We start from the raw sequence: 13,108 nt of genomic DNA on the forward strand, positions 1-13,108 counted from the left end.
TCTTTCGACTCTATTTTCTTTATAGAGCAGATCTTCAGTGACTATAATGAGGACCAAAACACCTAATTTATGGATAGGCACTGACGTAGCTATCTGTATCTGAAGGTGAATCCCACCTGGAACACTTGTATATAGTGGTGGTTTTGTTGTTGTTTTCTCCCCACTATCTACTTTACAATGGCTTAGGGTAAGAATCATCCAGAGTGTGTTAAGATGCTACATTTCCCCACCTCTCCTTTGACTGCTGAAGTCTGCTCCCTTGTATTCTCTCTCACTTGTCATGACAGGTCAGGGGAACTTCTATGCCTGAATCATTGGTGGTTGAAGTTTCTTACTAAAGAGCAAATATGCTTTGATGCTTCTGCAGCCTTGAGGTGAAAACAACGGTGAACTTATAACAAGGGAAAAGGATGCTTGAATAAAACTCATTACTGCTTAAAGCCCTCAGAGCTCCACACAGTGAAATAGTAACCATACACTGAAATTGTAAACCGTACCTGATTTTCAGAGGAAAAACTGATTGTGATGTAAATTGCTAGAGCACACTGTAAAAATACTCCTCGCTAACTCAGTGGACAGCCGTATATACAAGTTTAAAATACCACATGAGGAACTAATACTGTGAGATTATTGCATGGGATTCAATTTTGTAAATACAAAAAGAGAGACTTTTCAAAAGCCATTAATCATGTCATTGGGTAGCAGTTTGATGCAGAGGAAAAAGCCAGTTTGCTGGCCCTTGAATATTTTGTTTGCCACTCCTTGAATCCACTCCTAATCAAACCAAGAAAACTATTCCTGGGTTACAAGCAGGCTGCATGGAGACTCTGGGTTTATGACTGTGAGAAAATCCTTCTGGGCTGTCCCAAAGCCCAGGCCCTGGGACTGACTCAGAGTGTATATTTTTGGTTAAGTCTATCCAGTGATCCAGACCGAGATGCAGTGATCCTGAAAATTCGGGGTTCCTATTTGTAATGCAGGCTGCCTGGCATAGCTGCTCTGCAGCGGGCTCCCTGGCTGTAGGGCTGGCTGCCTGCCAGGGCTTGGCACCACCAGAGGTGGCACTTGCCAGTGCCAAGACCTCAGGGCATCACAGGTCTGTGGCAAATCCTAATTCCATAGCAATTCCCAGACCAGCTTTCTGGCTTCCCAGGCTCCCTGCCCTGGTGCTGAGATGGACTGGGATGCCTCCCAGGGACTGTCACTCCCAGGGCAGTTTGCATGAGTGCTCCCCCAGGGCTCGGAGGAAAGGGGAGTTTTTTGTCAGACTCATTGCTGAAAAATCAGCGGTAGTACCCAAGCAGACTGCTTCCTGATTTGTCTTTTTCTGGCTCAAAACAAGGGTAAGAATTTACAGTTCACAAGAAGTTTTAAAATGTTGGCTTTAGACTCAGTGGGATGAAAGTCAACTTTAAAAAGCAAAGTTCCTTTTCAACTGGAAAACTAACTTTTCAACCAGCTCCAGTGAATACTATGAATAATAATACCCTGAGTCTTAATTTACAGTTGAAATCCAGAACACAGGGTCCCTCTGCTTATATGATCCCCAAATTATTGACAACTATTATACAAAAACATGATGTTTGTAACCACTTCACATAGCCTGAAACCTATTAAACAATGACTTCATTTGAAGAGGTTTGTTAACATTATGAATATTATTATTGTTGGTCACAAGAGGCTTGGTCTTGTTCCAGTCTTGAAATAATTGCTTTTACACTGCAAAACTGGTTTATGAATTACAACATTAAATCAAAATGTACAGTAGTCACATTACTTCTTTTTTTATTGTGTAGTTACTCCTCTTCATGGATTTTAATAATCTTATACTGTCCGCAAAACAATTTTGAATAAACTGTAGGTTTGGGGAAAAAACCTTCCCCCTCCTAAATTCTTGTCAAATATCCAGGTGGTAAATTTCGATAGAAGCCTGTGCTTCTATCTGTCCTTGGTAAGATTCCTCTTTCAGAGAGAGTAAATCATGTATTGGTAGTTGATTTGTTTCTAGTTAGTGGGTTTTTTATTTTTCTTATATATCTGCAATTTTTGTAAAAGTCATATGTAATGAAAGAAAATTGTGCTTTTCTCCTTCTCCAGTTCTCAGAAAACATTTTATGGAGAAGGATAATTGCTAGTGAGAGCTCAGCCCAGTAATGCAGTTTACAGTGAACGTGAGCTGCAAAGAGATAAACAAAGGAAGAAATACATGGAGATCTACCCGCTTTCAGGAAATACATGAAGATCTACCCACTTTCAGGAACTAGAAAAATCTTCCAGTGGATTATTGTTTTTCCAGATGTGTATGATTTGCAGAGATGAGACTTCACTGAGATTTTTGGCTTGTATGCTTAAGACCCTTAAGCTGTTTTGAAACTCTAAACCTGGAAGTTATGTTTGCTTTCATTTTTTTATGTTCATCTTCTCCCTGCCTTTATTTTTTCACCTTATTCCTGAGTGCCTTTTTAGCTTGTTCCATCAGCAAGGAAAACCAAACATTAAAAAAAAAAAACAAAAAAAAACCAAAAAAGCCTGAAACTGTCATTTATCTTCAGGCAAAGCAGTGAGTGGTCCCATTTATTTAAATTGCAGCCTTTGAGGAGAGAGAAAGGTGGAAGGATAACTGGTAGTTTCTTCTGCAGCTTTGAAACCTGAATGAATTCTAGTGACCCACGGGGTAAATGCTAATTTTTGCTGAAAAGCTATTTTATGTTACTTGATAGAGTCGTATTTTTTGATTTACAAGTCAGTAGTTTGGGGTTTTAGTCTAAAGATATTCTAGTGAATTTTCACTGATGCTTGAGATAGATACAAGTCTTTTAGATTATTTGCCAAACTACTGATAACTGATAGTGCAGTAATGTGCACAGTCACATACAGAATGTCATACAGAGGCCTATAAATTAAATGGTTTAGTGATTTATGGGATGAAAAACTGATGAATGTGGTAACTAACATGAAACACCTGAGTGAAATTCTGGTGACACACCAGTACTAACACACTTTCTTTAGGGAGAAGATTTCCCTTGTGATTGCTCTGTGAGTTGTCCATATCTTATACCCAGTGCTTACCAGAAGAGCTGGTTTTGGCCCTGGGGCACATTGTCTTAAGTCTCACCTTTCCCTGGGGCTACTTTTGCATTGGTCCTGCTTGGTCCCATCAGTAGCAGCAGATCCTGCTGACCACAGGCCAGGTGAGGAAGGGTAGAGGAGAAGATCCTCCTCTAGATGTTCACTGATGCCATGCCTAAGAAAACCTGCTCCTTCTGCCCCTCCCCACAGCACAGGTTACAAGTTTGAGTTAGGAATCTGCAGTCTGGTTTCCTCTCTTGGGCTTCAGAGAGCAGGACAGTGCAGGAGCATGAGGTGGGTATGCAGCGGGGTACAGCTCCTCTCAGCTTGCACCACCCGGGGTTTTTTTTGGGGGGCACACAAGCTGCTTTGTATCTACTCCCAAGGAATAAAGCCCAAATTTCCTTGCTGCTGGTGTGAGCAGTACTCAGAAAACTGCACTCGTTGAGTAAGGGCATCATGCTCTTCTAGTGCATTAGATCTTACATAGGGGAGGTTTCAGGCATCTAGGAAACTACAGTGGATTTCTTTTAAAGTAGGATTTTTTTTTTTTTTGTCTAAGCAGATTTATGTCACTGTTGTGAAAAAAAGCATTTCCACAAGTGAGATGGCACTTAGTTCTTCATGGGCATTAAGTACTGTTTTCCTTAGTTCTGTTACAAACTGGTGAGAAACTGTCAACCTATTTTGACAGGTAGCAAATAATTATTATTTTTTTTAATTTAGTTCTGAACAAAGGATTTTTGCAGTGCATTATCCCTAAATTCTGATTCCTTAGTTTCTATTTTTTGTTTCTAGAGCTTTACGTATTTGATTTACTTGTCTGTCATGTTTTCTCTCACTTCTTTTTGGGAAATAGACTTAAACGGAAACTTGTAATGACCAAACGAACATTTGTCCAGAATAAGAAAAGTGCTAATTCCCTGAGGAAGAAGTGTGCTGCCAGTATCACTCTTGGCCCTGATTCAGCAACCACAGAGGCAAGTCTTTTCCAGATTTGGAGTTAGCTCTCTGTGGAAGCTGCATTCATGTCAAACAAAACAAGACCTTCTTGCTTGCTGGAGGCTTTTTCACCTGAAGATGTCAACTTTTTTTTTTTTCACCTGGTAGCCCCTGCTTCCCACAATGAAAAGAATCAAGACACCGAGACTATTAAGGATATTTCTGAAAGTCAGAGTAAGATTGAAAGGCTGATCCCATAGCTCCGCTCCCAGGTGGGCTGCCCCTTGCTTAGCTGCAGATGCCTGAAGGGCAGACATCTGAACTAATTGCCATGCACTCCCAGTGGACTGTAGTAGGCACTTCAATTTATGTCACCTGTTTTAGATGTCTGCTTAGAATTACATAAATTGCCAGATGTGAGTAGTTCTTCCTGTGGACTAGGGGAGCCTGGTGTGATAAAGCTGAGATGTAGATTGTAGACGTTTAAATACAGGTGAGACAAATCCACTACTGCCAGAAGGATCAACCTGGCTTTGCTCCCATGACAGAGTGGATTTGGACATTTTTTCCTTCTTCATCTGATGTGACATCAGACAACTTGAGTCACTAGTTCCAGGAGTCATAGTAGAGAAGTTACTTCTCCAGAGTTTCATAACTGTGTGCTGTCTGCAACTCTATAGCTAGTTGCCTTTGTTTAAGAGCAATTAGAGTTGAGAAAGCTCATAGAGTAATACTGGAAAAACAAAACCTGGCTTCATTAGTGACCAGCACAGTAAAATTCAATTACCTACTCATTTCCCAGCTGCTGTGTTGTAAGTAACTAAATTTTAAATGAGACTTTGTTAATTCTTCTTTGCTATTGTCAACAGCAAATGATAAATAGGAGAGAAGGAGCAAAAGTTCTACTGTAATCAACATTTGCAGGTGTAAAGCAGACATTACAGCCTCTTGAAGCAGCGTAAGGAACAACCACAATGGGAATCACAGAAAGCATTGAAAAATGCAAGGAAGCAGTACCTCATACAATAGAAATAATTTAAAATTAATTACTGATTTTTTTTACACTTTACATTGTTTTTTCTTGATTGAGTAGCCTTGGAATGAATGTGCAGGAAATTAAAATATGTTTTGTATCATCTGTTAAGAGAAATTGACCTGCAAAGTTCACACTTCCCAAAGTGAGCTGCATGCATTCCTTGGGTCCCTGTTCTCAGGTAAATAAAGGAGGAAGGAAATTTGGAAGGAACACCAGGGAGGAATCATAAATGAATTTGAATAAGGAAGGAATGTGAAAAGGGAAAAGGTGAAAGATGCTGTGAAAGATCTGTAAATTAATCCTAGTTGCTAAGTGGCTTAAAAGAGTGCAAGCAACTGAGTCATACCACTCAGTCAGTTACTGCTCATTGCAGACCACAGGTGTGATCCAAATTCAGTGCAATTTGAAGTCAGATAGACTCCTTGGCCCCCATAAATAAGCGGCCTTACTAGTCACAGCCACCATAACTTGCTTTCAAAATCCAGAAAATCTTTGTTTTAAGGTCTGGCCTTTGAAAACACCTTCTGTGATTAGCAATTAGTTTTAAATGTTGTTACTAGGTACACACAACTCTTCAACTGTACTATTAAATTTCTCAGAACTGCAACTTACCAAAATCCTTAAGATTTTATAAACGAAAATACTTAAAAATTATTTTCTCCCTATTTTTCATATTGTGTGGACAGACAAAACACATCTAGTAAACCTGCAATTTTCTGGGTTGACACTAACCCCCTGAACTGTTAGGTTTTGGCCATAACTATTTCCTTGTCATCATAAAAAGTTCTACCACTTTCTCTGCTTGCATCTTTTTAAATTTTCAATATTAGCTATGCCAGTGTAAAAATCTGCCACTATTACAAAGGTACTTCCATGCACACTCCTCTTCTGCCTCCAGTATCCCGCTCTCAACTTGACAACCTCCCGCTTCCCTTTGTGCCAGCTCTGGCACTCATCTCCTCCCTTGGAGAGCTGATTCACCTGCTCAGTGCTAAGAAAACGGAGTGCTCCGTTTACTGCATTGGTTCATGGCAAGCAGGGAGGCAGAGGCAACGTGTGGCTGGGGGAGTCGGGGTGAAGAGGGTTACAGGAGCTGGATTCTCCTTTCAGGTGGCAATGAATTGCTAGGTCAGACGAGTTCAACCTGCAAAACCTCACCTTTCATCCTTTCCCTCTCTGGCTTCTCCCTCTGGGGCATTCTTTACCTTCCTGGTTTTACGGTTTTTTCCCTTTTCCAAAACTACTCTTTCCTTTAAGTTTCACATCTTTCTCTTTGCTAGTCCTTTTCTTCTCTGCCTTCCAGTTAGGGCCTCCATATTATTCATTTCACTTTAGGGTGTTTATTGAAACATGGTTCCCCACCCCCCATCCCATGTTTTAATCCTGACACTTTGCATTTCCTTTTGCATTGACCATTTTCAGAAGACATGGCTAAAAAGGTGGTGATGCTGCAGAGCTTGAGAGTAGAAATCCTAAACACCTTTCCCCCGTTTACTTGCTTTTTGTTGCTTTCTGTGGTCAGATGCCATATATCAGCAAAGCAGGGGGAAAATGATGTTTGGAGTCAGAGCATATGCAGGGTTCTCAGGTTAAAACCATCACCTTGACATGGTTTGAAATGGTGGATATATACAGTTTTGTTCAGCTGGGTACTGCCTTCCCATGCATTCTCTCCAACTGCTGAAGTATCTACCCTGCCTTGTTTTCCAGGAAGGGCAGTAACAGATTGTTCACTCAGGAGACAAAAATGGACTTTATGGGCAAGTGTAGATACAATATTATTTGTTCGCACCAAGTTAACTGAAAATTACCTCCCTGTCCATGGGAACACTTAAAGGTGATTTCCTCTGCAACAGGAATTAAGGCCATTGAAGATACATAACTGGAAGTTTCTTGAATACAGTACATCATCATCAGAGCTCAACCCATTTAGCTTTCCAGCATGTATTTTGTGTTACTGTACTTTTTTTTTTTTTCCCCAAATACCTTTTCTTTTTCTCTGGAAGAACTGTTATCTTTGTTTATAGAGAATGCAATGTGGTGGTGACACATTTGCCTAGATTATGGGTCGGAAACAGCAAAACTCATTAATTTCATATACGTTATGCAGCTCTAGAATAAGACCGCTTCCTTGGAGACCAACTGAGTGTAACTGGAGGAGTTACTGTGCAAACGAAGATTTGTGCAAAGCACTGAAAAATTATTTAAAAGATGGAAGGGGGCTAAGGAAATCATCTAGCCTGTCCCTAGCCTCACTCTGATGGGGTCATGCCTAACTGAGGGAAGTTTATGTATTTTTAAACACTTCATTCAATTGATGGAGATGCCATAGTCTCCCTAGGCAAGTCACACAAAAATCACTACTAATTATAACACAGCAGAATGCAATTTTCCTTCAGAATTTGTTTTGCCTTCTAGAGTTTTGCGTAAATACACATTTATAAAATAACGAAGAGGTCATGAAATAGCGTTTCATTTTTCAAACCCTATGTATTCAAGGATCATGAGCCAGCCCTCCTAAATAACGCATTTGTAAAAACGTGATTTAGAAAGTTAGTTTCATTCGTTCCTCTCTCCTTAACCTTTAGGTCCCTCGCTTGCAGGACAGGGGCCGCCAAGCTCCAGGTGCTCTGAGGTGCCGACGTGGGCCGCTCAGATGCTTTGCCGGGGGAGGGTGAAAAACGGGACGGCTGCAGCCGCCGCTTCAGGGCGGTCGGGGACTTGGGGCAGCGCCTCCACGGGGCACCTCGCCCGGAACCTTCTGGCGGGCCGTGAGCGGGAGTCGGGGAGGGCCCGAGCCAGGCACAGAGCCGCCCCCCGCCAGCGCTGCCCTCTCCTCCCGTCAGCGATCCGGGAGCCCCATCCCGCATCGTCCCCCCTTCTCCGCAGGGAGGGCTCCCTCCGCCGCGCCGCCCCGCCCCGCACAGCGTGCCGGTCCACAGGTGCGGCCGGGCTGATCGCAGCGCAGGGAGGCGGGCGGGAGAGCGGCCCCGCCGCGGGGGAGTCACCGGCGCTGGGCGGGAGGACTGAAACCGCCGCCCCTCCAGCGTGCACGGCGGAGCCTCATCCTCCTTCTCCTGCGGCTCCGCCGAGGGGCTGCCGGCTCCCGCGGCGAGGCGGAGGCTAAAGTTGCGAGGAGCGGCGCCGGGGGACGCGGCAGGAGCCTGCCGGGCGGGAGCCCCGTGTCTGCCGCCGCTGCCGCCGTCTGAGGGCAGAGCAGCGCCCAACGCCGTTGCAGTCGCCGCCGCTGTGTGGAAGGAGCGGCCCCTCCGTCCGCGCCCATGGGGGACTCGGTGTTTAGCGAGAAGCCGGCGCTGCGCTACGCGGTGAGTGCGCGAAGGCGCTCCGCAGCCGCGGAGCTGCCTCAGACGTGGACTCGGGGGACGGTGTGACCACGTGTGCTGTGGGGTGGGTGCGTCCGTCAGTCTGTCTGTGTGCGCGGAAGACGCCCCACGGCACCGCCGGGCGTGAACAGCGGGTTTGGGGGAGGCCGGTGTCCGTTCTGCCCCGGTGGGGACCCCGCGCCCCATTGAGCCAGCGGCTTCCTTCCTTCCCCTCCCTCCCTTTCCCATGTGGGAATTTCGCGCTTCGCTGGAGCTGACGTGAAAATATCTTTTAAATATTGATAAAAAAAGGGAGCGCGGTGGGATCCCAGCCGTGGGATCCAACAGAAGCTGTGGCGGTGCCGCTTTTCCCCGGGAAGCGGCTGGAGGAGCTGGGGCGCTTTGGAGGAGTCCCGGGAGCCTCGTCCAGCGCCACCCCGCACGTTTGGCCTTTTGCTCTCAAACGGGCTGACGGGGTGAGCCCCCGGCACCAGAAGTGCTCTCGGTAACTGGTTCCGGCACCGCTCCCGCCGCATTTGAGATAATAACATCATTATTTTATTATTTCCTTCACAAGAGGTTGTGCTGTTGAGAAGCCACTTCCTTTCGACCAGCCTTATTAGGAGCATTTTCTCGGTTGCTCCGGCAGAAAAAAAAAGCCGCATAAAAACAACCAGCTGGGTCCTCTTCTGAAGTCATAAATAAATGTTAGCACGAGTAGTAGCATGCGAGGTCTGATGCTGCTCTCGTTTACACTCACGTAAATAATGAATAATTTTATTACTGTTTATGAAGTTAGGTGGGAGTTGTCAGTCAGAGCAGACTTTGCTTTTCTGGCCCTGGTGAGTAGGGGTGCTGGCACTGCAAGGGAGGGTTAATAAGTGGAATACACTGCAATGTGCTTTTCTCACTCAGTTCGCTTTGATTACTTCAATATTGCCCATTAAATTGTATGCCTTTTAAAAAATCTTTTGTGAACAGTTTAGAGTATAAGAAGCTGTTTGGCTTTTGGGGGTGATAATGTCTGTCTTTGTAAATACTTCCGTACCCACTCAACTGCAGGTATTAGTACACTCAGCTACTAAAGGAACACTATACCTTTTAGAGGCAATGACACATTGTCTAAAACCCTCATATAGAAGCAATTCCTGTATCATGTATGAGTAGCGATAGTGATTTCTCCAGAAAATTAATTATCATGCATCGAGAGAACTGGAATCTCTTCTTTTAATAGGGTAATTGCCCAGTTCATATTTAGACACATAGGAGACCAGTGACAGTCACGTCACATGCTGGCTCCATGAAACTTTTATTACTTCCTGTGATTGTGCTTGTCAGTCTACCATTAACTGCTAATTACGAACACGTTATTGTTTCTGTCAGTTGGGTATCAGTCCATTTTCTTGCCCACAGCCAGCAGCAGAGTTTGCATTAAGTTCAGGTCAGCAGGCATGCAAAGAAAAATGCAGGCTGGCCAGCCACCAGAGATGGCCAGTACCAGTGTTGCAAAACCACTGTTCTTTGATTGCTGTATATTGCAGCAAAGAGGAAACCGTGCACTTAAGAGTAGTACTTTAAAATAATTTGTGGCTATTTTAAGAACTATTTCAACAACGATGTAACAACACATAGTAACATCTAGGAGGTGACTTTAGCAGGTGATGTTACTGGTTAGAGAATAGGGATCTGGATGCTGTGCATTATCCATGCAAATGCTTAATGTGAAGACTGTGAATAGCCTAACTGAAAACAAATGCTTGTTGACCTGAAGGTAAGCTAAGACTTCAGAGCTTTGTTGAATTGAGGCCTTAGTAATTACTGCTTAAATGGAACTTAGTACCATTCTCGTTAGCTTTGAATAGTTTTGGGGTGGAAATACAAATCAAGTTCTTAGATTGTATTGATAACTATGAGCTCAAAATCGTACAGTGTTATAGTATTTAATAGCAATTAATTTATTGGCAGAAGAAATTATAGTAATTTCTGTGGTAGGTTTTTCTGCTTTTCAGGACTGATTATTAAAGTTTCATGATTTTCATAGAAGTGTATAAGGAAGCACCTTGGTTAAGGTCAGTAGCGTGCTTTTGAAGGAAATCTCCTGATCTACCCCGCTGGTGTGGCTTGGTTCATGTCTCTGAGTAGTCCTGCAGCATGGGAACTGGTGTTTGTGCAGGTGATGCTGAACTGGAGAATGTGCTTCTGGTGCTGTCCAGTGCCTGGAGGGTATTTGGGCCTTGGGACCAAGCTAGAGTAAATTTGAGTGTAAATGTCCAAAATTCATATGGTTTGGATATTGGGTCTTCTGTACCATCTCCCTCCCTCGATAATGTGCTACTGCTGGTGCAACATGACAATGTAGTCTTAAATACACATACATGCCATTGCAATTCTGAAATTCCATAGTGTATTTGCAAGCATATCTTATATGAACAAAGACTTTAATTTGAGTGTAATCTCTGTGGGAATGATCACATAACCTATAGCGCATTTGATCCAGAGTATAGTAAGTATGAGTGGGACGACTGATAATTATGTCATAATTACACTTTGAACTCAGCATTGGTGCTGACTAACCAAAAAGTTCCAGCAGAGAGGTAATTTTAACCAGCTGAAACATTTTTTTTCAGTGAGAAATAAGGTAAAAGAAATCAGCTAGCTGAAAATGAACAAAAAAAGCTTACTAAATGGGAGTAGGTAAAAAAAAAAGGGAGGGGGGGAAGGAAAAAAGAGGGTTACACTTGCATTGAGTCACAGAGACAATTTTTTTTTCATATTAATATCTTTCCACCAGCCCAGAGACCTCTTTTCCCTTTCTGATATTTATATCTAGATAGTATTTTAATGAAGACTTGTAGGAAGATAAGTAATATCCTCTTGGTATGTTGCCTGGCCAAGCTGTAGCATTTAGTTTCTAGTTGTAGGTTAGTTTCACCTGCCCACTAGTCATCCTGCTGAATTAATTCTGATTTACAAGCTATTTTTGGCATTGTGATGTTTATAATTGATACTAAGATCTCCAAATGTTCCAGGAACACTTTTCAAATTATTTCATTAAGAGGGATGGTCACCTTCCTGACTTGGGGTTTCTTCCTGTTGGTTCCTAATTTTTTCTTTTTTTTTTTTTTAATCTTAGCAGTAGTAACAGGGGGAATTAAAAGCCTCTTCATGTATTTTTGGCTAAAACATTGGAAAGCAACATAATACTTTACTTTAAGAGATCCATTGGTAACTTGAAATGTAGTTTTTTTACACATGTATTAAGAAAAGACTCAAAATAACCTCAGGTGTTACACAACCAACCGGCCCCATAGTGGTCCGAAGCAGGAAGCTTGAAGCATGATCTGGATTGGATTCAACCCTTTTAATCTTGGTGTAACATCTTTAATCTTGTTCTGTCTTGAAACATTTACCAGAAGGGGTTTCCCTGAAGGGAAAGGATGTTTTCCCTGATGAGGAGACTCTGGCTGTCTTTAACCAGGGAATAGGAAAAACTGGGAGGAGCTCGGATTTAGAAGTGCCTGCCATGACCTGACGGCCATGAAGATGTGAGACTCTTCCTTTGGGCCAAAAACCAGGACTTCTAGCAGCTGGAGTGGAGGGGATATGCGGGTCCCTGGAGGACACAACTATGAGTTGGTTTAAGCCTCTGAATCTGTCACTGGTACTGAGGTCACGTCCAATTCCGATGTCAGAGAGTATTTTGGGAAAAGAAGTGTTTTTTTTTTTGTTTTTTTTTTTTCCCTGCCTCCAGCAGTATTTTGGACATTGTCTTGTGTGTTGGCTCAGCCTGTGTCCAGCTGACACTTCGGTGGGGTGAGCAGACATGATGCTCGCTCTTACCATCTTAAATCCTTCAGCGGGCGGGGAAGGTTGGAGGAAATAAAAGAAACAGTTTGCAAGGGCATCTAGGACACTGGTGAACTGCAGAATGCCTTCTGGAGCACAGAGGGAATTAAAAAGAGGATAATGGACATTTTCCTTCGGTATTCTAGTTGTATTAATGCTAATTGTTACTCTTAACAGAATTAGATTACAGAATAATTCAAAGTTGAATAGCTAGATTGGTGGTGACACTGTAAAACTGTAAGCTAGGACTGTAAAAATCTTTGTGAGGAGGACCCAAGCACTGACATCCTCCTGTGGCCTTGCTTGTGTTTTGCAAGAATCCAGTTTTGAAGAGTTGTTTGCCTTTCTGCTTTCAAGACGTGCTGCCTGATGACTTGAACCTTCAGTCTCTCACAGATTTTTTTTTTAACAACAAAATTATGTGCTGCAAGCAGTCCAAATTTATTATAGCAACTGTAGTAAATCCTACAAGTAATTTATCTTGCAGAACTAATAACTATAACTACGGCTTTCACCTAGACTGTTTTTCTGGTTTCTCTCTCTTCCCGAGGGGCTCGCCAGGAAGGAGCAGAGCAGACTGGTGCCTATCCAGATCAACCACAATGTACATTTGCATCAGGTTTGGTGAGATGAAGGACAGGTTGTGGGACTCAGGCTGTACTCGACATCAGCTTAAGATTTTGCCCACCAAGCTTTGTAAAGTGAACATCTCTGCTCTGTAAGAGATAGCTGCATGTTTTCTCATGTGCCAAGTACTCAAATGCAGAGTTAACTAGCTAAAAAAAATCAAGTCACTCTGTAGGTGTTTTCTAATTAGAAAATTGTGAAGAATACTTCCAACTTGATCAGATAAGCAAGTTACAGGAGAAACAGTTAGCAGTAGAGGAATGAT

General features: G+C 43.0%; 1 protein-coding gene across 3 annotated transcripts in view; it reads left to right on the forward strand.

Annotated features, from left to right (window-relative positions):
* The window catches only part of ARHGAP6 (Rho GTPase activating protein 6), a 335,136-nt gene that overhangs the window by 160,402 nt on the left and 161,626 nt on the right, over positions 1–13,108 (forward strand). The window contains exon 1 of one of the 3 annotated variants that reach the window (XM_021300814.2): positions 7,781–8,373. The exons of 1 other annotated variant lie outside the window; for it this stretch is intronic. Coding sequence is in view for 1 of the 2 variants with exons in the window: in XM_021300816.2 (XP_021156491.1) it covers positions 8,329–8,373 (45 nt within the window). In the remaining variant the exon portion in view is untranslated. Of the gene's footprint in view, positions 1–7,780; positions 8,374–13,108 lie in introns of those variants that run through there. One more of the 3 variants, XM_021300816.2, reaches the window with a different exon arrangement.

This window comes from Columba livia, chromosome 1, assembly GCF_036013475.1.
Source record: "Columba livia isolate bColLiv1 breed racing homer chromosome 1, bColLiv1.pat.W.v2, whole genome shotgun sequence".
Classification (NCBI taxonomy): Eukaryota; Metazoa; Chordata; class Aves; order Columbiformes; family Columbidae; genus Columba; species Columba livia.